General features: G+C 41.7%; 1 protein-coding gene across 1 annotated transcript in view; it reads right to left on the bottom strand.

Moving 5' to 3' along the window:
- LOC111216778 (ryanodine receptor 1-like) overlaps positions 1–26,320 on the bottom strand; it is a 65,539-nt gene that overhangs the window by 11,870 nt on the left and 27,349 nt on the right. The window contains exons 38-88 of the mRNA XM_022738397.1: positions 26,014–26,214; positions 25,630–25,741; positions 25,388–25,531; positions 24,747–25,020; positions 24,335–24,452; positions 24,073–24,205; positions 23,673–23,767; positions 23,444–23,579; positions 23,176–23,359; positions 22,853–22,964; positions 22,618–22,738; positions 22,332–22,501; positions 21,985–22,205; positions 21,718–21,808; positions 21,478–21,618; positions 21,217–21,380; positions 20,743–20,821; positions 20,548–20,637; positions 20,158–20,313; positions 19,773–19,850; positions 19,600–19,675; positions 19,391–19,514; positions 18,738–18,853; positions 18,561–18,628; positions 18,249–18,370; positions 17,925–17,974; positions 16,918–16,978; positions 16,669–16,795; positions 16,463–16,571; positions 16,280–16,361; positions 15,867–15,997; positions 15,420–15,740; positions 14,840–15,080; positions 14,325–14,412; positions 14,124–14,216; positions 13,687–13,701; positions 11,871–12,041; positions 11,539–11,598; positions 11,296–11,430; positions 11,061–11,173; positions 10,852–10,948; positions 10,664–10,770; positions 10,520–10,571; positions 10,163–10,243; positions 7,351–7,450; positions 4,956–5,035; positions 4,700–4,776; positions 4,452–4,525; positions 1,244–1,324; positions 804–892; positions 146–274 (exon numbers count right to left, since the gene is read on the bottom strand). Of these exons, the coding sequence (XP_022594118.1) occupies positions 146–274; positions 804–892; positions 1,244–1,324; positions 4,452–4,525; positions 4,700–4,776; positions 4,956–5,035; positions 7,351–7,450; positions 10,163–10,243; positions 10,520–10,571; positions 10,664–10,770; positions 10,852–10,948; positions 11,061–11,173; positions 11,296–11,430; positions 11,539–11,598; positions 11,871–12,041; positions 13,687–13,701; positions 14,124–14,216; positions 14,325–14,412; positions 14,840–15,080; positions 15,420–15,740; positions 15,867–15,997; positions 16,280–16,361; positions 16,463–16,571; positions 16,669–16,795; positions 16,918–16,978; positions 17,925–17,974; positions 18,249–18,370; positions 18,561–18,628; positions 18,738–18,853; positions 19,391–19,514; positions 19,600–19,675; positions 19,773–19,850; positions 20,158–20,313; positions 20,548–20,637; positions 20,743–20,821; positions 21,217–21,380; positions 21,478–21,618; positions 21,718–21,808; positions 21,985–22,205; positions 22,332–22,501; positions 22,618–22,738; positions 22,853–22,964; positions 23,176–23,359; positions 23,444–23,579; positions 23,673–23,767; positions 24,073–24,205; positions 24,335–24,452; positions 24,747–25,020; positions 25,388–25,531; positions 25,630–25,741; positions 26,014–26,214 (6,090 nt within the window). The remainder of the gene's footprint in view (positions 1–145; positions 275–803; positions 893–1,243; positions 1,325–4,451; positions 4,526–4,699; positions 4,777–4,955; positions 5,036–7,350; positions 7,451–10,162; positions 10,244–10,519; positions 10,572–10,663; positions 10,771–10,851; positions 10,949–11,060; positions 11,174–11,295; positions 11,431–11,538; positions 11,599–11,870; positions 12,042–13,686; positions 13,702–14,123; positions 14,217–14,324; positions 14,413–14,839; positions 15,081–15,419; positions 15,741–15,866; positions 15,998–16,279; positions 16,362–16,462; positions 16,572–16,668; positions 16,796–16,917; positions 16,979–17,924; positions 17,975–18,248; positions 18,371–18,560; positions 18,629–18,737; positions 18,854–19,390; positions 19,515–19,599; positions 19,676–19,772; positions 19,851–20,157; positions 20,314–20,547; positions 20,638–20,742; positions 20,822–21,216; positions 21,381–21,477; positions 21,619–21,717; positions 21,809–21,984; positions 22,206–22,331; positions 22,502–22,617; positions 22,739–22,852; positions 22,965–23,175; positions 23,360–23,443; positions 23,580–23,672; positions 23,768–24,072; positions 24,206–24,334; positions 24,453–24,746; positions 25,021–25,387; positions 25,532–25,629; positions 25,742–26,013; positions 26,215–26,320) is intronic.

Here is a 26,320-nt window from a genome sequence, read left to right as displayed (position 1 = left end):
AGAAATAGGCTTTATAATTGAAAAGATATAGTGACAAGCACATGATCCCTCACTGGCTTCCCACCTGAGGTGTCCACTTGAAATCATGTCTTGTATTATGATTCAATATTTAGTCTGTCTAGCATTCATACAGAAGCTTTCTCACCTGGATGTACTCAGTCAAGCTGTTGAAGACCTGTTTGGCCACAGTCATTGCTTTGGAGAAGTTCCTCTTACCAGGCTCATCAATGATGTCTTTTCCTGAGTAGTACCAGTAAAAGTCACTGATCGACTCCTGCAAACAGAAAGGAGGAGAAAGAGTAAATGATGTTACCTCTTCATTCTATCTTAATGCTGAATTGCCCCAAGAAAAATGTTAATATATAATTTGAATGTATGGACTTCAAGTATATTTATATATATATATATATATATATATATACATAGATATATGTTTTGTTCTTCTTCATGTACTTTCAAACACAGTTTTAAAAAGTACTTTAGTATATTTAACTAAAAAATGCTGGATTTTTTGAAAGAATTTTATGTGTTGAATAAACTAAAAACAATTCACATCAAAAATCCTCCAGCAAAGGAAAAAAACTCTGAAATGTACTGGATGACATGTCTGATTTTCTGATGTTTATGTTTGAAGACTTGTTTCACTCTGACTTTTTCAGTTTTTTTAGTAATACCCTGGGGTGTCTGCTGTGGGGATAAAAATCACCTAAACAAAGTTGGTCTTTGCAAAATCTGTACATTAAGAAAGGAGGCTTGGGTCAGTCAGTGGGACTAAGATCAGAGTGTCAGTATATCAGAGTGACCTGTAGTCGAAGCAGGTAGTCCACAGTGCAGATGATGATATTGATGGTAGTGGTGCTGCCCGTCTGAGTTCTCAGGTAATTCTGAAAATCTGAACACAGGAAAAAAAAAAAAAGCACGATGCATTTTAAATGTAGTTTTCAACAACTGAAATACCATAAATTCTTAAAATCTGGGAATGTCCCAAAACAGTCAAAGTTGACCTTTTAGCATGTAGAGGATAATAAATCAGGTGTATGTACAGGGGAATATTACTAAGTTAGTTTGAATATTTATAGCACAAGCACTGAACTGACATTCTTATCTCCAGTTTAAAAACGGTGAAGAGAAAGTGGTTCATTGCCTTTAGCAAGAAGGTGAATGAGCACTCTCCTTACTGGAAGTTCACTTTAAACCAGCATGATGTTTGGAGAACAGACAGCTCTGTTCCTCATTGACTCACCGTTATTATGGCCCTCACAAAGTAGCTGCAGGAAGCGGAAGAGGTCACACGTAAATTCATCGTCTGCCATCACTTTCTCATCTGGGCAGAAGAACAAAAGAAATGCAAATGAATCTGTGCAAAAGAAAGTTTCAACAGTCCCAGTGCACAGTGTATGTGAGCTCTGTAATTTTGCTGTATCACTCTATTAGAATACAAAGTTATAACAAGGGATTAGGTGTATTAAAAGAAAATACCAGTGCATTTTTTGACATAGTTCTTAATTACTTATTTTCTCCTGCATCACTGTGCTCATAAAAATTGAGCATTGTTTTCTTATTTTCATGGAAGATAACTTTATATATATTTATATTACCTAACATTACCGTGCAGAAAAAAGTAATTAAAAAACATTTCACCAAAGAACTTTGGAGCAAATTATAGTTCTACTATTGCTACAAATTCCTACAAAGGTATATTCAGTTATTACTAAAAGGAACAACAAGGTTCTTGCAATAAAATAATACACTGGTATCAATCTTAATCTTAACAAGTCATTTAATCTATTTTTAGGTCCTAAAACCATTATTTTCACCAATTTCAAAGACAAACAGTATCAGTATTTTTTTCTGAAACTACAGCAGTGACCTGCCTTACTCTTGGATTATATGGATTCTCATTCCTTCCTAAAATAAAAAATCTTTTGACAAGGAACTGTGTGGAATCTCCCCATAGTTTTCTCTTCTTCTCTGATTAATACGTCTAAATCCCAAACCAATGACTTGTTAAGAAAGATTGTTTGAGCAATCTACAGTAACAGATTTGATTTTTAGACCAGTCATTAACTGTGTTAATTAAGAAACAATACTTGTGAAATGGTGATTACCATAATCCAACCTTACATTCTACATATACTGACACACACTGAACACTGCAAAATGCTCCGGTGCAGAGCCAGCTTGAGTATTAAAATGTGTGTGTGTGTGTGTGTGTGTGTGTGTGTGTGTGTGTGTGTGTGTGTGTGTGTGTGTGTGTGTGTGTGTGTGTGTGTGTGTGTGTGTGTGTGTGTGTGTTGACACTGAGGGACAGTGATTAGTGTACTTGTATTGTACGTATGCTATGTGCCTGTGTGTATGCATGTTGTCTGTGACTGTGTCATGTACAAACATCTGGTGCAAAAACAGTAAAATTGTTAGTACAGTCACCTCATACCACTCTCCTGCTTTCATTAGAACGTGTTAGTGAAATCCACAAAGACCTCTGAGTCCCTGTCCTCCTGTCAGCAAGACGGGGAGACTGAGGCTTCCACACTGACTGCATTTTTGTTTTTTCAAACTTTACCTCTGTTTAGTTCTTCATGTATTCAACAAAACTCAAACAAACAGCAGGTCACGTCACATTCATATGGGCATGAAACACATAGATAAATGAAGAAAGGAAACCATCAAACAACAACAACAGACACATACACATACAACTGAGGAAAAACTTGTGACACAAATGTGAGAATGAACACAGAAATAAAGCGATAACTTCACGGCACACAGCCATGCAGGACAGATCTACTGAACTCTGCAAACTCCAATAAGCTATGAGTATGGATGTCGGGGGAGGAAAAACACTCAGTCCACATTAATGTATATCTAATGCTGGAAAGTGCAGAATCGGCAAGTTAGTGCCTGTAGTTGTCAGGATGGAAGTAAAGAATGACAGCTAATCTTCTCACAGGAAGCTTCTTTCATTTCTTTACATTTTAAATCCCATCCATTGCAAAATACACAGTTTATGTATCTCCAAAGCATTCCATCAGAAAGTGGCTACTTTAAAAAACATGTCTTTATCAAAAATGCACAAGCATGCTCAGATTGAATCACAACAGTACATAAACAATTTTTTTTTTTAAAAAAAGGACAAAACTGGGCGGTGATGCTGGGTTTCATATTTTCCAACAACAAACATGAACACAGTGCCAGGGGTAAAAACTGTAACCACAGTGACTACTGTTAAATAATCCCACATCTGTAGCAAGCAAAGGGGTGGGACCACATACAACAGAGTCGACAGGTTATGAGTACAAAATACGTAATTACAGTGTTGGTGATTCAGCAACAGTTAGTGCTGGAAAACCTTCTGATTTCAATACCAACAGTTTGGACTATCATGTTGCGCATTATAAAAATTATGAAAAGTTAGGGAATATTCTTATGGAGAGCAAGGATTCATATGCAGTGGGTTTACACAGACGGTGTAAGATGTGTGGCTCTATCATTTGAATGTTGTGAATTAGAGAGATACAGGGCTTAGAGAGTTCCTACTCCTGCTGCAATTCATTTCAGAGTTTCTAGGACACACGGTCAGTGCGGTTCTCTATGATCTACTTATTTAAGTAAGTGGGAGAGGAAGAATGAGGTTATTGCTTTTCCTTCCCATTGATCAGTCACAAGACTGAGCTGTCAGAGTTACAGCAGATCTGTGATAAAACACTCAAGGATGAAAAGTAAACTTTACAATCACTTCAAGAGGAAAGGTCAGAGATACAATGCACGAGTATTGCTACAGCGGCATGTGTATCATTGTGAGCTTTCCATTATAATGTGAGCAAGTGAGTGTAAAGCTTGATTTCACTGATTCTTTGAGTGTGAAATGAAATGCATATTAAGTTCACAGCAAGGAAAAGGCTAGTCAGGTGATTCAGAGCTAAAAGAGATAGAGGACAGAGAGGAAAGAAAGAAAGAAAGAAAGAAAGAAAGAAAATATATGACAGCAAAGTTTCATTTACCACGTTCTAGCTTCATATCTGAGAACCGCGAGAGCAGCAAATTGATGAGTGGGAGAGACATGGGTATGAGGGGTAAAGGGTTGAAACGGGCAAAGTGAACGAGATGTGGGGGAGAGAAAGACAAAGAGAGACGCAGTGAGTCCAAAAATCTCATGGCTGTCAGTGGATGATAAACAGTTTCATACATCAACAGTCAAAATGCTGTTGTGGTTCTTGACATTCTCAACACACTTACGTACATGAAAACATACCTGCAACCAGGCATCCATGAACAGGCAATCAGACACACACAGATGCACACAAAAAGAGACTAGACAGAACAGCTACAACAATGTCAATTACATACATAGATACATACATAGGACGTGTGAGATGTGTGAGATGTGTGTGACGTGTGCGTAAATATAAATGTCTGTATGACAGTGTGTCCAGATACTAAGTGATACTCACTGGTGCCTTCCTCTGAAACCATCCCAAGTCCTTCTGCCTTGTTCTGCCTCTCAAACGCATTCAGATCCAAAACGCTGTCAATATCAAACACTCAGTCAGTTTAACAATATCCAGCCCAACACAGTTTTCTTCCACTAGGACCTTCTCAAAATAATGTTTACAGTACAAGCATCTTACAAATCTCAACTATCAAAAACAAAAGAGGTGAACAACAAAAGTGTTGCATATGAACTGATCTCGTTACAGACCTGCAGGTCTGCATCAGAGCCTGAACGCTAAGGAAGAATCCCACATCCTTTTTATCCTTCAGATAGTCCAGCATTCTCTGCACACAGACAAAATGACAGAAAAACAAAACTTTTCTTGTCAACAGAAAACTGCTGAAAAGAGTCATTCATTTGTTAGACTGAGAAATATATTTTTTTATTTAGCTCTGTATTCCTGCTTTCTCATCAAAATAAAATCCCCTAAATTCTGTGCAAAACCCTCATAGGCTCTGTTTACCTGCTGTACATCACTGTTGCCTCCATTGAGGATGGAGATTCCCAGTTTGAGTGTGGAAGAAACCATGGCTCCTGGTTCACCTGAAACAAGTGGACACATCAGAGGTGTGCAACAACTTCTGACTCAACAATGAGGTCAGATTAGAGATGGATCATCGCTGACATCACAATAAACCAGGGGTCCCCAAACTACGGCCCGCGGGCCACATCCGGCCCGCCAAAGCAATTGGAGTGGCCCACTTAACGATCCCAGACAATCCCTCTAAACATCAACCAATTTTTATTAAATTGCATTTTCCTATCATAACATCATAACATATCCGTACTTAAAGGTTGGCATTCTAATTAAAATTGACCATAGTTATGAGCTATTTATAGTTAATAGTGGCTCATCTTCACCTCCTCACACAATGGTATATTCTGACGTGACTTTGATCGTGACCGAGCCAGCGTCAAGCTGCAAAGTTCTGAGGTGGGAATCTGTCATGAAGGTGGTTGTGTCCTGCATAAACTTCATCAGAGCAAACGGACTTAAACACAGGCAGTTCCAAGCCTTTCTCTCCGAGCTAGAATCAGCCCACGGAGACGTGCTTTACCACACTGAAGTCCGCTGGTTAAGCCGGGGCAGAGTTTTGAAGCGTTTTTACGACCTGCTACCCGAAATCAATGCCTTTCTCCTGACAAAGGGAAAAACTGTCCCAGAGCTGATCGACACAGAATGGAAATGGGACCTCGCCTTTATTAACAGATGTGTCAGAAATTTTAAACGGCCTCAACTTGCAGCTCCAAGGCAAGGGAAAACTAATCTGACATGTATTCCCACATCAAAGTATTTGAGCTTAAACTAGCGCTGCTTATTGGACAGGTGCAAAAACAAGACTTCACCCATCTCCCTGCTACTCGAAGCCTCTCAGCTGAGAAACCGGCGGTCCCGTTCCCAACCGAGAAGTGCAAGGACGCACTGGAAACACTGAGGGCGGAGTTCGGTGTGCGGTTCCGTGAGCTTCATGTCCACGTTAAAGAAATCCGCACATTCCAGAACCCTTTTGCTGCCGACATTAACGACACCCTGCCTTCTCTTCAATTTGAGCTGGCTGAGTTGCAGACCTGTGATGTGCTGAAAGACGTATTCAGCCCCAACAGTCTGATCAAGTACTATGCTGCCCTCCCAAATGAGACCTACCCCAACATAAGAAAGCACGCAACAAAGATGTCCACAGTTTTTGGGAGCACATATATCTGTGAGCAAACTTTTTCACACATGAAGCTGATAAAAAATCCGACGAGATCAAGTCTCACAGATCAACACCTGCATCAGTCTCTGAGACTGGCTGTAACTGGAATGGAACCTGACATCGATCTCCTCACCAGTCAGAAGCAAGCCCACAGCTCACACTGATATGGTAAGCCTACTGATTTCAATAGCAATAGATATTAAAAAATGTCATTATAGTAATGCTCTTTTTATAGGCAACATGTTCTACCTGATTCTGACCACTATTCTGTATTAATATTATTTCACTACCTGTAAAGACAGAACACTTACCGTTTGTTAACTCAACTGTACCTGTTACAAAATCACATCACCTCATTCTTACTTGAACATTACCATCAGTTTGTGTTGTTATTTTCTATAAAATAAATGGAGTATCTGTGGTACTTCAAATAAACACATGTGAAGACTTTTTATTACTTTTTTTTGCAAATCAACAGGTGGTGCCAAAGCCAAACGAAGGGCAGCTACAACAAATTATCATTGTAATCTCCACAATAATACTGGTTGTCACCCTGGCCCATATCATTTCCTGTTATAGACTAACCTCGGCCCCCCATCTCAGAAAGGAAAGTTGATGTGGCCCCCACTGAAAAAAAGTTTGGGGACCGCTGCAATAAACATTTCAGATACTGCTGATGGAGAAAACTGCGCATCGCACTCCTCTGTGCTGGCATTTTTTCAACTGAACTGACATACAACATTACAGCATTTATTATCATTTATCAACATTATTTACCAAAAACCTGGGGAAATGATCTCCACTGAGAGTGTGTGTTAATTCATATCTTGAACACCACTAATCTAGTTTGGGAAAGTGCTTCATGTCACATCAGGATTCTAGCATTTAATGTTAAATTAATTGGCCCAGGGAGCAGTGTAATGGGCATATGGCTAAATATGACATAATATATCATTTATGGGTATTTATATTATTAATGTTATTTGTTATAGGGTTAAAACATCGTCTTGAGTTGTGCTCAGGTTGCAGTAAGGTATGTAACAGTTATCGCTAAAATTAGGGCAGCCTGTAGTGACATAATTTAAATAATCATTTAAATATCCTCACAAGTGACAAAAACATGTGTGTGTGGGTGTGTGTGTGCATGTGTGTGTCCACTACCTTTACAGGCACTGATCATCTGCAGCACCATCTCTGCAGCCCCACGGTCGTGTAGACGGGACTGCTGGTACAGAAGCCTCTGTTTCTCCATCTCCTTTTCCTGCGGAGCAGAGCAAGAGGGACACAGCTGTAACCCTGCCAACACACACTGCACTGCCCCCCGCACGCACTCACTCACTCATACACTCACACATAAACACACACACACACACACACACACACACTTCTTCATGATTTTTTCCTAATGACCATCCATTGGCTGCACATAGTTTCAAGGCATTTCTATTGGAGCATTGACATAAAATACATCTCAGTTTGCTGAGGTAGCTAGAAGGTTTTAATCAACAGCATTATTAACTTAATTTTTTTCATTACAGTCATATTTCTGGGATGTGTTAGCATAGCTTAGCACAAAGACTAGACACAAAAACAAGCAGCTAGCTCAGTTAGCAATACATGATCATATTAGGAGCAGCTGAATGTATAAAGTTATTTTCTTGATAGATAACCAATGCATTCCTTCAGCCCTGTAAATCCCCTTTGTATTTGTGTTACTTGTTTATATAACTGAAAACTTACAAATAAAGAAACACGTTCAGGGTGATATACTTAGAAATGCTTAGAATCAGACATTACTGCTCGGATCTTGGCCCTTATTCAATGAAAAGCCAAATCTAAAAGACTAAAATCACACAAACACACATACACAAACACACACAGACACAAACACACAGACACAAACACACATACACAAACACACATAGACACAAACACACACAGACACACACACACACGCACACACACAAACACACACACAAACACACACACACGCACACAAACAAACACACACACACGCACACAAACACACATACACAAACACACACAGACACAAACACACATACACAAACACACACAGACACACACACACACGCACACACACAAACACACACACATAAGCACACACACACACACACACACACACACACACACACATTCTCTTCCATGGGAACACAGTGTATATTAGTGATGGTAATTATTCCAGCTGTTGATCTTCCAGAGAAAGCAAACATTTGATGGCAGCAAACTTTTCTTCCCAGAGCATAACACACACTTCACACACTCTTCCGAGGAAGCAACAGTAGTTGTCTGAGTAACGCTTACAGCATGCAACTCCTGCTTCCAACACTAAGTGCTGCAGCAGCATCGTGTGGTTCTTATCTGCTTTTCAGTTTAACTATAGGACACTCTAAAACTGAGCCTCTATGAACAACCATCCTGTTGACAAAAGAGGTTAGATTTGACCCACCCACTGCAGACCATGCATAAAGCCCCACCCAAACTGAACCTACCCCTCCCTCCGCCCCCCTCCCTCGTAAGCCTGACTGTTATGTAGCAACTTTCCTCCGGTTACAGAGGCTCTGATCGTCTTTGGAGCAAATTGTGTGGGGCGTTGTGATGAGTGAAGAAAGATTGTGTATGTTTATGAGGGTGTGTGTGTGTTGTGGATGTGTGTGTCTGTGAGTCAATGCTTGCATGAGTGCATGTGTGTTTGGGTTTGGGAGAGTGTATGTACGGCTGACTGTGCAGGCTTTTACTGTAGTCCTTGGTGAGCACAGAGAGGGAGACTTGTTTACGTTGTCCAATTCAAAGTAAAGACAAACAAAATCAGTTACTTGTCAGTTGTTAGATCTCGAACGAGAGTTATCGGGTGAGTCCGTGTGGGTGAACACAGCCCAATTAGCAGGTGAGTACTGGAGGGTGTAAGTCAGGAAAGGGTGGTGCAAGTCGGGGAGAGACTGACCACAGACACACAAGATCAGCACAAGAGAGCTGGTTCTACTCTTACGACACCTGCTGCATGGTTTGACTTGATAACTGTTATCAAAGTTTCCAAGAATAGCTGCTCAATTCAGTCTTGAATGGCAGCATCACGTTGCTGTGCAAATACCACGTACCAAAAAAGGAAGAGTAATGATGTTCCACTGATTAATATAACCTGAAATAAAAATAAACTTTGAAGGAATTCTTACAGTGCATTCAGGAATTTGCACTGCAGATGGGTGTAATGCTACCCTCCAGGAAAAGCCACGGGTCGCTGTAGCTGCAACATTACAGTGCCCAAAACTGGCCTTGAAGGCAAAAGAAATCGGAATATTTACTGCTGCACCAATGTTAACAATGCTGGCAAAGTGATAGGTAAGTGACACTGCAAAAAATTGCCTGTTTTGGCTGTTTGAATCTTACTGGATATGTTTACAGCAGCATTTTGGCCAAAGTAATACAAATGTGTATTTTACTTCTGAAAACTTAGGAGCCTTGCGCACATGTGCATTTATTTAACTGCTGCTGTACTTAGATATATACTTAGATATATATAGATAAGTATTTAGTAGGTATGTTAAACCATGCTGATAATTTGAGGTCGACATAGTCAATCCACCCCTAAAAATTTTGAAGCACATCAGGATTTTGAAATAAACCGCTGGCAAAAACCCGAGTTTCATTTTGTTGTCTTTAGCTGCACCATCTCTCTGCACTCAAGTCATGCAATTTAGGACATAAAACAAATTGAGTCTGCAACATTGAGACGACTGGTGGGCCGAGTCCAGCAAAGGCATGCACAGGTCAGTCCACCATAGCAGGAAGTAGACAAGTGGTGTGAGTGAACGAGAGAAACGCCAGGAAGAGAAAAAAGAGAAATGTTGGGGTGGGGGGGGTGTGCCGAGTGTGATGGCGTGGTGTGGTCACTCAGTGCGCGGGGAGTTGCTTCTCCGCTGACTCCCCTGTCTCCCTTCCCCTGGTCCCCCCATACCATCTCTGTCTGTCGCACCTCAAAGGATGGCTCCTCCCCCTCCTGTTCTCCCCCTTCGTCCTCCTCACCAATGTGGCAGCTCTGGAGGGAGATGACAGCAAGTCAGCGACTGAGCACAAGATCATATTCAATTTAGAAATCTTACTCCAGATTTCAACACAGCCTCACAAAGTATCGTGGAATAAGCGAACAGTCGGAAAAACAAATGAATCCAAACAACAGATTGAACTGTAATTGCCAGTTCATGGGGCTCTCGTGCACAAAGCTTAGTTCGCATAAATGTTGAGGAATGTAAATGATTTCAGTCAGAGATGGGAAATCTGATGATGCTGATCAGCAACCATCCAGAGGTCTTACCTTTGCCATAATATCAGCGTATGACATATAAAGATGGTCAACGTCAAGCTTACTGTAATGAGAAAAACATATGACAGGAATCAGTCGGTCACACTGAAGAACAGGTCGCAAAGTCGAGTCGCACAAGGAGCTCAAGACTCTTACGTCTTTTCTGTGAGAGCTGTGCGGCTGAAATGAAGAATCAGCTGATGAAGGGGGTCAGGCTTTGTCTCGGTCTCCTCTTCCTCTTCCTCTTCTTCCTCCATGGCTTTCTAATTATTGGAGATAACATGAATCAATGTGCCACAAATAAACCAATTGTGAGTCTTAGAAATAAAGGGAGGATGACTTACTGATAAATCGTCAATCATCTTATCCTCAAATGAGTAACCCTCGGTCTCTAACCAGTTGCGCTTGTACGCATCCAAGAACATGTTGGTTGCCCTGTGCCTGTGAGACAAGAGGTCATAGAGACTTAATAATGCAGGGATGCAACGACTCATGAAAGGTCTTCTGATTTTATTATAGATCTTTTTTAAGTGAGTATGAAGGAACTTATTACGTGGGGATGTTGTACAGGGGCGTCATCCTGAAGCAGGCCACCACTGCCCTGCGACGCTGTTTGGACAGCAGCTTGTGCCACACCATTTTCTTTGACTTGAAGGGATGTTCAGTCTGAAGCAAGAAAAAATGTCAAACAATTAGGCTGCTACTGACAACCAAGTAATGCTTTTCAACTTGTACGTGCATGTAATGTGTGTTTAGCATAGAGGACTTGAGTTTGTGTCTATACTCACCACCTCAATGTGGTAAAGGACAGCAGACACCTCTTGTACCCTTTTGACCACCTTCTCAGGGTCCTCAGCGTCTTCAGCCTTTCCAGACATCTCCTTATAAAGAGACATCTGCCAACGCATAGCTGGGTCTTCCACCTGAAACCAAGGATCATATATGTATAGCCACATTCAAAGAAATTTACGAGAGAATTTGTATATTTATTCTTGTCTTTAATTTGTAAAACAATTAAAAAGTCTACTCACTTTGCCTTGAAGGTGCAGATTGTTGTGCAAGAACTCCCTCACCTCTTCATCTGTGTCTTTCTACAAGGGAAGACAACAACACATTCCAAAAATTTTTTTTTCATTCAAGACAATCAAAATATCCTACAGTTTACTAACGAGCAGTAAACTGACATGTATATATGTATCTCAACAAATTCTTAATAGAAAACTGAACTGATCAAATGTAACTTTATAGGAGATTGTTTTATATAAAATAAAGATTTAAAAAAATGCATTATCTCATACGAGCCAGTTATTCCATTTTTGGACAGAATATAGTCAGTCAGTTGGCTTCAAATACATCAAAGTACCAGCGAGTATCTGATCTTGGCAAGATTGATGAGCTCCTGGTCTGCAGGAGAGCACATATTGAGGCCGATGGGAAGCATCTTCTTTAATGCTGCTACAATAAGGGAGGTCTGCACAGAGTAGCGATCCCCCCGGCGCTTCTTCTTGGTACGCTCCTGCTCTGAGCCTCCAGACTAAAAAGAGAAAGAAAGTTCAGACCAATACATCACTGTCCGGGATAAAAGCCCCTACACCTCACACACCACAAATTTTCTATTCAGACAATATTTCATGACATCAGAGGCTTTTGAGCATATTTAATATAAAAGTATAAACTAGTTCTGCTACAAAATATGAAAGGAAACTGAGACAATGAGATGGCAGGAACCAGCTCCCAGTAACATTTTACACAATAACATGCCGATACAGTGAATCAACAATTAAGTGAAAATAATTATACCTCAGTTGAAGACAAACCAACAATGATTTTTTTCTTGTAAACATCAACCTCTGATGAGGTTTCAGGTGCTTCACTGCCGCATCAGCTAGAGTCGTTACACACAGTGCAGCCTCACTGTTAGTAGTGCAGCGGCCAGACAGGGCACATCCTGTCCATCAGACAGCACATAGAACAGCACAAGTCTATGGGGCCAGCTCCATCGCCCTGGAGCTCTTCTCACACACTCCTGTCCTGGGGCTGCCAACGCTCATTACTGACTGTTGTCTGGCCTCACGGCACCCTCTCTGCCCTCAGTGTGGGTATGTGGGTAAAAACTTTGGGCAAAGAGAGGTGTTGTGATGATCAGCTAACAGAAGCTCACTTCAGTAATGCCCATCTGATAGCCGAGGAGAGGAGGTTTTCTTTTTTATCTTACAGCAACCATGTAAAACATCAATCAAACAGTGATTAGATATTCAATGATTTAACAATTAAATGGTGTCAATGAATTAGACATGGAGTGGCGAGTCCAGTTAGTAAATATGATGACAGCCATCTGGTGATATCGAGCTAGCTTCAGTTTCCCAGACAGTCCCAGCTAGCTACGTATGCTACAGATGGACCAAGAAAATGTAATGGTAACAGCGAGGGATAGTACGGCTTTTGGTGTAAACAGGTAGCGAACACAAAGCCAATGATAATATTGAAAAGAGAAGAGTCCCCCGGTGCAGGAATCTTTACCACAAAAGCTGAAAGAAATCCAAGCGTCAATAACAACATTTCAACATCACAGATGGCACAGTAGCACGGGCTCCACAACCGTATCCAACAGGGACGATATAAAGACAAACTGTTTATTAATCAAACAAAAACAGAGTGATGGTGCTCGGCTGCAGGAGTGCGCAGTACAAGTGAGATACACAACTGCCCAACCGAGCGCCATGAAACCTCTCAGGCCACTACCATCTACTGCAAAGACCTTTCATCAAGCCGCTCCAGACCCCTACTCACACATATACAAACACACGTATAAAAACATAGCAGCACATCTCTATAACACACGCACACACGCACGCACGCACGCACGCACGCACGCACGCACGCACGCACACACATACACGCATTTCCCACTCACATAAAATATTCTTAACATTATATCTACATTATACATTGTATCATTTCACCCTTAGATATGCATTATTATAACACTGACATCACTAAATGTCTGATACTGTGTGTTTATAACCCTGTGTGTGTGTGTGTGTGTGTGCATGTATGTGTGTGAATATTGGGGTCTGTGTGTAAGAAGTGTGGTAGTCCGCGGGTGAGCTTGATGAAATGCCTCCCCAAACTCAGGGTGCCATGCGATCAGCACAGCGCTCGTGCACAAACAGTCTAACCTCTCCATCTCCGGCCTAGTGGCCCAGCGTCCAACCCCGACACAGGATACAAGGAGAAAACACAGTTAGCGACACTCCTACCACTGCCTGAACGCTACATACTGCCACTTAGATTGTCCTGGAAAAGGATGTTATTAGTTATGTAATAGCCTATTACTATAACATTTATTTAAAATTCTTATTATTTACAGAATAATCATTTACCTGACATTCTTATCCATTGCAACTTAAGGGAAAGAAAGGAAATTATGGCTGAGAATAGATAAAAATGGGTTAAATCTTTCCCTGATTGAAATGGGTGGTGTTAGTGAAATATTAATCATTAGAGTTTAGTTTCTTAATGAGTTACAGCTCAAGATATGTAGTAAATGAATAAGACATCTTATCAAGTAACGGCTATGTTTATCTTGGCCATTCATCTGCTTGTCCACCCTCACCTTGCTCATCTTGCTCTTACTGTCAGCAGTCAGGAAGGACATGTTGTTGATCTCATTCATCACCACAAAGTTCTGCTCCTCCCTTTTAAAGTTCTGTCATAAATAACACAAGAAAAAAGGGTTAAATGGCAAAGGACAATCAGGAATCACAGAATAGCAAAAACAATTCCAGAAAAACACCACAGACACCAGAAAACTCACATGGGATTTGGACCAGAAAATGAAGACCTCTCCCACCATCCTGAAGAGCTCTTCTGCATCCGGATCTGGGCAGGTCAGCCACCTCGCCCTACAGACAAAGACAGCGATGGCAGAAATAGATTAACTATCAAAGTATCAAATAGGTACAAACAAATACTTGATGTATGTTATCTCCTTTTCACTGGCATAGGTGCTTATGTTTGGCAAGGTTGTTGTTGCTATCTCTTGGTTAGAAATAATCAACAGTAAAGTTTATTTCATGAAGTCTGAAGCGTTGTCACTCAAAGAAACGATTTGATGAAAAGTAGTCAGGTTAAGCACTGGACACTGACACATCTCTTATACCAAGAGATGTATATTTGATGTCTACACATCAAATATAGTAATCACTCAGAACAGTAATCAGTAATCGTGTTTCCATTAAACTGTTCTTAAAGCAAATAGTGTTAACTGATTGTACATTACTCAGGAGAATAGTGTCATCTAAATTTCAAACTAAATTTGAATACAGCTACCTGTTATTGTCCACGTAGCGGATGAGCAACGGGTAGAGAGCATACAGGTCCCGACACAGCACAGCAAACTCATCTCGGATGGTCCCGTTTTCACTGTCCACCTCTGTCTTGCCCTCCATGCGCAGGTGATCCTCCTCGGCCACCACTTTTCCTGAGCGCTTCTTCAGCTTTTCCATGGTAGGGATGAAATGAGATTTAAGCATCTCTGGTTTAGCCCTGCTGACAATCGGTTGGGCAAACACTGGACAAGGGGTACACAGGAAACAACAGTCATCAGTGGTAATAATAGTGAGCATAATTTTTTTCTAAATATTAGATGTACAAAATGTGAAAATGTACACTATAATACGTGTACTACTTGCATGCAAACTAAAAATCACTATGAAAGCCTATTTTATTAGTTTTCAGACCTAACATTGCAACATTTGGGATTCACAAATCAACGTAGTAAGGGAGCATTAAAAAAATTCTTACATAACTATGAAAAACTCCAAATTAGACCTCGTTAGTGACCAAAGATGAGAAACCAGAAGATGTTTAACATCACCTGAAAGCCCTCTGGCTTATTGTGAAACCTCACCTGCCAATCTCTTCATCCAGGAGGCTTCATCTATACCCAGGTTGTTAACCACAATCTTCATGATGCTACCCAGCAGCTGGTTGAGATTCTCGGAGGTGACGGATGTGCAGATCTGGCCCTCCAGCTCAGGGAAATTCTCTGGGCCCCTCTCCCACCAGCGTGGAAGATAGTTACACAACATGGGCAGGGTGATCTCAATCACATGGGGCATTTCTGTGTAGCGAGCCCCAGACTCAGCCAGGTCATGGATGTCCTTCATCAGGATCTCCAGCTCTGGGATGTCAGGGCACAGCTCCTCCACTTGGTTGGGAAGACCCAGAACTGAGGAGGGCGAGAACAGACGAAAAAAAGATAAGGAAACAATTAAGTAAATACGCTCTAATAATCTCATACATGAATAATCAAATGTAAAGGTAATTTGCTTGGGAAAAGAAGATAAAAACCCACTGGATCTCTCTCTGGGAGTCTTGGTGGTGTAAACAGAGAATGTGTTGAACTCGTTCAGCACTGGCTCAAGGAAGGCTACTGGCATTGCAGCTGCTAAGTGGGCCAAACACTCGCCAAGAGCTGGTCGCTGTCTGCACAGGAGAAAAATACCACACAATCTTAATAAAATCCCTGCTTAGAAACTTATAAAAGTCAACGGACAATCAATCTCTAACAGCATACATTTAGCATATTTTCCTGTTAAAGCTTCTTCTAAGGATAGAGGGTGTTCTATTTGTAGAAACGTCTGATTTTGGGCTATATAAATGGAATTGAATTGACTTGAAATCACTCATACAAATGCAAATTGTTGCAGGAAACTTGTTTCCAACTTGTTTTTAGACTTTCATAGATCCACAGAGATCTTTACTCACTTCTCTGCATGTGGTGTCTTCACAGTGCCCAAAGAGTAGATACTGCACATTAAGCGATAGCAGGATATTTGCAAGTCGTCCACTGAGAATGTAGAGAACAGAAGCATTAAGTGAGCTTTGAGTCAGTCCTTTGAAGGGCAAATGACGATCAAGTAATTCAGCGGAGAGAAGCACTTCACTCACTCATGACATCATCTCCAAACTGGTGCTGGGCAATATGGTCAAACAGTGAAGTGAGGACTGGCAGCAGGGCGGTGGTGGTGTAGTTAATGTTCTGGGACACACCCTTAACCTACAGGACCATTCACACGTACACAAATACAGATATCAGCTCATAGGATAAATGAGTGTAGAGTGTGAAAACAATAGTGTGTGGTGCTGTCTCTGACCTGGTTTCGACTGGACACTTTGCCCAGTTTTAGATTTTCCACCATCTTCTCAATGTCATCTGCAGCACTCTCAAAGAACTGACGCAGGCCAGCCTTCACAATCTCAGGGCCTGATTTCATAACAGTCCTTGAAAAGGTGAACACAAAAGAATCGCCAAAAAAAGACAGATAATGTCAGATGGTTTGTTTCTATTTTCTCTCTGCTTGGGGAAGTGACGGGGATGTGATGTGAATAGATCGTGAGTTTACCTGGCATCCAGAGATCGTGAGAGAATGTGCAGACAGTTTACCACTGCACCTGCATCCGTTCCTGAAAACAGCACAACAAAGATGTGTTGTCAGGGCTGTCTTTCTGTACAAATCCACTTTTTACAGCGAAGGTCAGGTTTATTTTAAGAGGAATTACGCTTAAAAGCTCTATTTTTAAAAACAGAAAACAGAGCATACAGTTACAGTAGAGCGTGTTAGAAAACACTGACCGAAACCAAAACCACATTAAAACCATTCATTTTAACTAGTAACAGATACTGTATGTCAAATAACTTAAACAGGTAATTATGGAACAGTTGAACCATGGGCTGATTTCATGAGTGCTACGCCACCACTGTGCAGTTTGACATGGGAACTTTTTAATTGGTAGCTCAGATACATTGGTGCACTTTGACTGTCATGTACCATGTGGTACTAGTGAGCCAAGCTAAAGGGCACAGGCTCAGTGCGAAGAGCTTGTCAGTGTCTAATGACCACTGGATACATAAGAGTGACTGACTATTAAAGACACGTGGTGGTGGGAGGAGAGGAGAATGACGATAAAGCATATAGTGTTTCATATAAGCCAGGCTGAAAACACATCACAGAGCTGCAGTACAATACCATCCGTGGTTACCTGACACCACTACAGACATTCATGCTCAAATCACTCTCTGTTTGTGTGTACCAATCTGAGTCTAGGCCTTAAATGCAACAAGGACAACTTTTAAAACACCAGATTGCAGAAAACATCAAAGCCAAGCAGAAGCTGAGCTAAGAGGAGAGAAGCATTAGAGGAGGAGGTCCAGTAAGGAGGGTAGAGAGAATAAGAGCGTGGGAGGATAGACTAAATATGTGATACAATGCTGATTAGTATGTAAATGAGAAGGGAGGAAGGAAGAGGAAGCAAAGAAGATCTGGACAAATAAAAAGAAATTTGACAGGAGAACAGATACAGAGGGACAGAGATGGTGACAGGGCATAACGCCACCATGCAGATTCCTTACCAAAGAGAGATACTCTGTGCCTCACCAAAGCAGCCAACTTACAGAAGATACTGAGGTAGGAGGAGAAAAGAGGAAAGGGAGGGAGAGGGGGGGAGTACAGTAAGGGGAAACAGGGAAGGAAAGATGTTTGAAGTGACACAGAAAGCAAAAGGGAGGTCACGGAAATAAAGGATATTGCACAATAGGAGAGAGATGAAGAGACATGGAGAAGGAGAGGACAGACACTATCACACGAAAGTACTGTGCTTAAGGAGAGTTACATGGTAAAGTCACATAATTCAGAGAACAAAAGCAGTCTTTTGAATAAGCTTTTACTGCACACACCTTGCAATCATCTCCTTCTCCTTGTTGGAGGAATGCCCTCCACTACCCAAGACTTTTGCAGGAGTGGAGAGGAAGTACAGGCAGTGGTTCTTGAAGTACTGATTTATCAGTGGCAAGAGAATCTGCAAAAAAAACAAACTCAAGATGTATTCATTTCATAAAATAATAACTTCCTCAAGCAACACACTGTCTTGCCATCAAATAGGCCCCTTCTCCATGTGCTCATAAAGAGACAGCAGAGAGATGAAGAAATGATGAAGAAAGACGATTCCACAAACCAACCAATTTGGGTTTCAATTCAAAGCAGCTCACCTTGGCAAAGAATTTGATCTCTTGTTCATGCGGTGACTTCTCCACTCTACCACTGCTAACCACAGCCTCTGTTTAAAAAAAAACAAAATGAAAAATATGTCAGGCCCTGGTCAAAATGTATACATTTGCACCAGAATATATGACAATGAGAAGCCTTTGTCTCTCAAACCACAGTACCGAGATGAGCGATGAACTCCTGGGCGATGTCCATCCATTTAAGAAGCTTCTGGAGGAAGCCATAGGCGAAACGCTTCTCAATAGAGGAAATGTCCTGCTCCATGTCCTTCAGACCCCTGGGGACGGAGAGATGGGGGAGTAAAAATGACATGAAACAGAGAGAGAGACATGAACACAACTAGGCCAGTTTATGGTCTCTCAGAACCGAGTTCTTTACATGTGCTGTCCAACCACATCAGAAATCAAGTGTTTGTAGTTGTTCTGACCGGCCACAGCGGATGGTGAAGTAAAAGCCAACCGTCATAAAGAGGGCGTAACAGTGCACATTTTCAGACAGTCTCTCCAGGGAGACATTCATAGTGTGACATTCATACTGTACACATAAAAAAGTGGCACAAATAGCTGAGTAACAAATGAAAAACGACAGCTAGAAACAGCTGGCTTCTCTCCTGCGCACAGCTGGCCAATCAAGGCATGAAGTGGGTGTGAATATCAAATCGTCATTTTTGGAAAGTCACAGAAATGGTGGCACACAGACTCCCCAGATCTGACGTCGGAAAGTTGTGAGGGAGGGGCTCATGGAGTTCATGGAGTTCACAAGGAGTATAAATCTGTTTAATCCTACCACCGAAAAGGTGAAATGTCCCGCCTACCTCGTCACAGCGTATCCGTTGAGCTGGAGGAACTTGAGCAGGTCCTGGGCCTTCTCCCTGTCCCTGGCCTTCTCCTTAGCCGTCAGGGTGTCATAAGGAACAAGCAGTGGATGGGTGCCGCCGCCTAACAGGAGCACAAATCATTTTGGCAATCAAAAGACTGCAGACTAGAAACACGTAGAGGTGTGTGTGATAGAGCCCTTTCTTACCTTTGGCCTGTAACTCCAACTTCTTCTTCCTGCCCCAGGTGTTGTGATAGTTTTCTGCCAGCTGCTCAGCCATAGACTGCATGAAGAGGGTACGAAAATCAATCTGTCAAGTTCCTGACAAATGTCTAACCAAAATATGACAGAGCACTGACAGGTGAGAGAAAGATACCTACCTGCAACTCTCTGGACAGGGCCATTCCTGAGATGTCTACTGGCTGAGGGCTGTAGCCATGACTGGGATCATAAGTGGCCTGAAAATAGAGAACACAGTAGAACAGCGGCTCCTTGTGAGTTTTAGGGATCGCTAAAGGATTCCAGGAGGTTCGCAGAAATAGTGGACAGCTTTAATTTGAACAGTTTCACCCATTTAATTTGAGAGAATATTTGAGTAAGAATGCTGATATCAATCGAATATTGAGTCGCTCTAGACCAGTAAGAGATCCACCAGTGCTTTTGTGTACCCTTTTGTAGGAACAGTCCTTTCAGACATGCCTAAACAGACAAGATGGCCTCAGATTTTCTGCACAATACTGACTGTTGTTTTCACTCCTCTTGTACCTGAGCAGTTTGGGAGATCTTGCGGGTGGTGGTGGCGGTGGTGGCAGCCTTTTTCTCGACATCTCCCTCCCCGTCCCTGGCTTTCTCCAAGGTCCACTCCCAGGCCAGCATGGCTTTGATGGACTCTTTGATGGGCCAACGATAGATCTCCTTGTCCTGAGAAACACATATAAGAGGATTTAAAAATTCACAATAAACAATACATTCAGACTGTCTGTGAAAATCTCAAAAGACAAGGAATTATATATGAAAAGTTCACAGCTCAGGTGTGCTAGTTTAGCAGTACTGGCTGTAGAAGCACACAGGGTGAAGAAAAAAGCTTTGTTACAGTTCAGCACCTGTGTGCAGATTATCAGGTTTCAGACTAATCAGAAGGGGACAGATGATTACCTTTTCAGAGAACGTTTTGTATGGTCGGAGCATTGGGTGAGTCTTAGCATTCTCATCTAACACCTCTCCATAGGTCCAGTTGTTCTGAATCTGAAAATTGATTTAACCATTAAGACAACCATTACAAGGTACAAACGATTTCAAATTAGAAACAGGAACTTAATTTATATCTGAGTTACACTTTTCATAACTGACCTTTTCAAAGGCCCATTTGTCATGCGTGTGCTCTGCATACTTGTTCATGAAAGCATCCAGCCTCTCTGGGATGATGGTGCTGTGAATAAATGAACTCATATTTAATACTGCATAGGTTATGAATACCATTCACTATTATATAAATTAGCATTTTGAATTTTATTAGCTTGTACTAACTTGTGAATTTACCTATGGAAAATAGTAATAATTATTCTCTGTAAGAGCTTAGGTCACTTAAACCCATCTTCTTTACAGCTGCAGTTACTGGGTTTTTAGAATGATATAACAACATAATGTCAAATCCGGTGTTAAAATTAGATTTTAGGTTTTATGTATTATGTTTTCCTGTTGTATGTTTATGTGCATTAAAGAACATTATAATTAAATGTTTTAACTGTATGTTTTATGTATATGTAGGTCTGTTCACTGTCAAGTACTGTTGTACTGGGCATTTATTGTCATCTATGTTCTCACTTGGTGGTTTCCACTGGTTTTGGGTCAAAGTTGCCTTCAGCATCCACAGAGGCCTTTTTCTCAGTGTGTGAGGAATAGCTGGCATCCACATAGTCAGGAGGGATGGCTCCTGCTATAGCACAGAGGCAGGGCATGGCGATCTTGAAGAGTTCTGCATCAAATTTCTAGAGTTTGGATAATATGAGAAAAGTCAAGTTAATAATGGCACAAGCTTTAAACCCTGTAACACTGTAGGAGGACACCAAGAGATTCATCTCTCACCTTGTGTGCCAGCGATTCAAAGATTCCCCAAAAGAGTTTACGGGAAAGATGCAACTCTTCCTCTGAAGTCACCCCGAAATTAGCCCATCCGTTAGGCAAGCAGTAATACTTCCAGCAGCGCTCGTAGTGATTAGTCAGCAGCTGAAATAATCAAATTACAGAGGTTTTTTTCATTTTTCTATTCTTATAAAATAGGATAAAAAAAAAAACAAATACAATAAAATTAAATAGTAGACAAACCTTAAGAGGCATCTTTGCATATTCATTGAGGATGGGCACATCAAATACCAGCCGTCTAAGCAGATGCTGCAGCATGGAGGGTCGAAGGTACCTATGAATACATCAAATAAGTAAGTAATGATATTGCTTTTTCAGGTCTTTTGCGTCTAACTTTGTATATTGTTTCCATGTGAATGTAGGTGTGTGGCCATGTTTGCCATTCTTGTTTGATCTCTCTTATAAAAGAAATAATGTATCTCAAGAGGCCGGTTTGGTTTTAGTACTGACTTGCAGAGCGACATGAGGCACTCCTCAATGACATCCCTCTGAGCCTTGGTAAGGGCTCGGCCACGGGACAGACGGTAGATGGTGTGGAGCATGGAGTCGATCATGATGGCCCGGTGGTCTGTGCCAGCAAACAACGGGGCACACTTAGTGAGCAGAGGCAGAACAGCCGAACAGAGGTAGCGGTTCAGTGCCAGGGCCATTTCAGTCGTACTGAATGCCACCTATTATCACAGAAGAAGAAAAATCATTTATCCTGACTGTAATACTTTGGAAACAGTAAATCCCATCAACATATAGACTTCCGGAGTTAACAGAAGTGACATTTCATGTGTCTTTCCCCAACTCACCGTGTCCAGAGAAGCTGAAGCTCTCATGTCAGGCAGGAAGCCAACCTCCAGCACATGAAGCAAGAACTCCTGGTTATCAATACCATACACTCTATCAAGGAACAGGACCATGGACGCCTTGTGGTCTGGCACAAAACTGGCTGACATCTTGGGCTCAACAATCTGACCATCTGTGGTTTGGACAGAAGAAATCATAAATGTAGGAAGATGCCACATTATCCCCCTTTCTTTTCTTTTTTTTTAAATTGACACTATGTTTACACACAATCCCAACTTTGTATCTAACCTTTGCCATGGGCAGGAATCTGCACAGGCAAGCTGATGACTCCCACCAGGTCCTCTATGGGCACCAGAGACCTCAGGATGGCCCTGATTCTTAGAGCTTCACCCTTGCCTGCTTGGATCAGCTGTAGATATAAACATTTAAGACATTGTGAACCCCTGTTCATCAACCACCTACTTGACCACTGTTTCTGGAGGCTTAAGCGAAATGAAATGGTGTGAAAAGCCATTCTACTCACATGCATCTCAGGGGCACAGCGGCCCAGCAGATCAATAAGGGCTGAGTAGAACGACATGATGGCATTTCCCAGATGCACACGGTTCTCCTCCTGCTGTTCCTCACCACCAAACCTGCCATTCAAGAAAACATCTTTCTCTCTAACTGTTTGCGCCTGGCAATATTATAAAGCAATATAATACACAACGGGGTCGATTAGTTCATTTGTATAAGTTGTTATTTATTGAGTGAGACGGTGCAGGTTGATCTAATTTTACAATTACAAACTTAAAGGTGAATAGCCTGTATATGTGTAAGTATCACATCTACTGTGCCGTCACTTACATGAAGCGTCTGTCCTTTTTGACAGTGGGTCCATCCCTGGCTGGATCCTCTGAGATCTTGATGGCCTCCTCCATGGCAGCCAGCAGACCGTTCCCGCCCTCTCCTCTCAGGGCCGGGCCAAAGCACTCAGGTCGACGGATGAGCAGACGGACCACAACATTGGCGTTCTCCTCCACGCTCTCTCCTGTGAGGAGCAGGTGTGCAAATATTAGTGAAAGTTACAGACAACTCAAAACTATAAATGCCAGCGTTGTATGAGGGGGCTGACCATTGACGAAGACAGCGAAGCGGAGGAAATCCAGGTATCGCTCTCCTCCACAGGGGTTCCAGCCGATGTCAGGGTAACCCTTAGACATGAGCATTGGGCACATCTGCAGTCCGCAGCCTGCCAAGTACGTCACCACCTACATCACCAAGAGAGATTATAAGATAAGTTCACTGTACCTTTTCGTGTGTTTCATGTTTTTCTTTCTTGTCATTTTTTATTTTATTCAAACCATTTCCAGATCCTGCTCTTGCAAAGCCAAGGCCAGCTCATTGTTGTCAATGCAGGAGGCAGCGGCCACATCCAGAGGTGTGGACCCACGCATGCCTGCAAATATAAAATGAACACAGTCTATGTTCGTTTGTTCTTTGACTAATTTACAAGCTTATCATTCTACATTTTTCAAAATGAAAAGGTTTAGACAAATTTATCTTAATTTTTCCGACTTCTCGTGCATTAAAATTAGTGTCACTGCAGTTTAACATGAACAGGACCTCTGGTGATCTTTACATTTTATCCTGCTTTTCAATATTCAAAATTAATACAGGTAAATCCACTTCTTAAGATAAAAACTGAAAAATGTTTTCCACATGAACAGTACAGCAAACTGTACATAGGTGGCTGACACTGACCCAGGCCGATGCCGCTGTTCTGAAGCAGGTAGCTCAGATGGTCAAACATGGAGCGCTGGTTCTGTCGGCTGATACGACAGAAGTAACACAGGAAACGACAGCAGTTGGTCACCATTTGAGGGAATCGAATCTCCTGGAGAGAAAAAAATAAAAAAGACACTTTCTGTCTACTGTGGTATGTGCTGTGCAAGGCAAGTGTCCAACGCACCCCTCAATTAGTCTGGTTAGAATAAGTAACTAAATAAACAGAATCCCCAGTTACCTTTGAGTCTCCTCCTCCGCCCAACACATTGACCATCACCTCCATGACAGTCTCATGCATACCGAGAGCTCTCATCAGATTGGGGTGTTGGTAGAACACCTTGTTGTTCATGATGTTCCTGAATCAGAATGAAAAATACAGAAGTCAGATTATTTGAACTGTTTAAGTTCTGACAACACATTAGAAAACAATTGCAGATTGAATGAAATATCATAGATCCCAATCACAAAAATAAAATAACAGCAGCAGTAGTTAAATTAGAACTAACTGAAAACTGCTGCAACAAGCATAAATAACTAATATATTATTGACAGGAAAATATAATATCAAACGATCAATATCACATCTCACATCTTTATCACAGTAAGAGATGCGTACACTACAGGGTTCAATGCACCACCCCCACACTGACCCGATGCTCTGGATCATGAGCCGCTCTTCTTCTGGGCCCATCTGGACAATAAGCAGTGAACGAATCTGTCCCAGACACTCAAGCAGGTCCATGGTGTCCTGAACAGACACGGCATTGATGGAGTAGGCTTTGGGCAGTGCTCGGATCAGCTCGCCCAGGCCATCATACTGCCTGTGGAGCAGGCTGAACATCAGACGCACCAGCTCAGGGTTCTGGATGAAGGACTCCTGCGCCCAGTGGATCATGGTATGGGAAATCAATTCCTGAAGGGTGCCTTGGTGAAGTGGAAAAAGAAGAGTTTCATCAAGTTATATTCAACTGCTTTCATTTTTTTTAAATGGTGAGTTTGATATTTCTGATATTTTTGTACTGAAGCGGCTGATGGTCCATCTTCTGTAAAGTCTCTATCTTTTGTTATGAATATTGTCCCTTTCCATTTCCCAAATTACTCAAAATCAGTTGCCCCATAATTTTAGGGTGGAAAGGCTCTGCAGCAGCATTTAGGCCACAAAAATTGCAGTGAAAACCTGATATAAAGTAATTGAAAGTCAACTATTAAAGAACAAAGGTTGTTTGTGAGAAATGCCAATCAAATCAAAATCACATATTTCATAGGTAATTTCATAGGCTGTTAATCTTACTGGGTTTCAGCTCCTCCTCAACTTCTGGCTTCTCCTCCTCTTCTTTCTTGCGCAAGCTCTTGATCTTGTCCACCAGACTGAAGAGTCTGCCACTCAGCGAGGTGTCCACCTCCTCCTCTTCTGCCTCCTCCTCAACATGTATACCTATGTGTAAAAAGGCAATACTGCATTAAAACCCCAAGTAAAAAAACATTTACATGTGCAAGGTAAACAATACACAGGATCTTTAAAGAACTTCTCACCGCAGTGAAGCAGGATGTCATTGTGGAACTCTCCCAGAGTGTCTCGCACCTCCTCAGGTACTGGACACTCCTCATCCTCTGGACCGTGTTTAAAGTTGGTCAGCAAAAGAACCTTGAAGAGGACCACAGTAAAGGAAACCATCAGCATATTTTGTCTGTTTTTCTCCATCTCTTTGTACATGAGGTATTTTCGTTTACTACCTGAGGTTTCTAATGGTCTTTCAGACAACAGAATGTGTTCAATATCAGTTCTCAATTTCCTAAGAAATTGGGGGTCAACGTATAACTTGTGGGAGAAATATTATCCGAATCCATCCAAAATTCAAACCCCATACCACCTATCTAGTGAGTATGAAGACGGGTCTTGGTTAAAATAATTAGTACCTGGTCTTGTGGTGGTGAACGGAACTCGCGGGTCTTGCGTGCAGTCTCAGCAGCTGACATGGTGAAGGCTCTCATTAACTGGTTGTAACGAATACGTTGGTTGTTCTGAATATCGTGGACAAACTGGTCTGAATAGGCCACAATGGCTTCCACTCGGTGCCGCAGCTCACAGTCGCAAAAGTATTGCAGGAGCGTGCACATCTGAGAGAGGGAGGTTACATAGCAACAAGAGTTTCAAACTTATAATTAGCAAAAATGTAAAAGATATTTTAAGGATATGAATTTTGTAATATAAAATATTAGCAGA

The sequence above is a fragment of the Seriola dumerili genome, unplaced genomic scaffold, assembly GCF_002260705.1.
Source record: "Seriola dumerili isolate Sdu_G_001 unplaced genomic scaffold, Sdu_1.0 BDQW01000036.1, whole genome shotgun sequence".
Taxonomy (NCBI): domain Eukaryota; kingdom Metazoa; phylum Chordata; class Actinopteri; order Carangiformes; family Carangidae; genus Seriola; species Seriola dumerili.
Note: the sequence above shows the minus strand (reverse complement) of the source record. Positions and strands in the feature narration are given on the sequence as shown.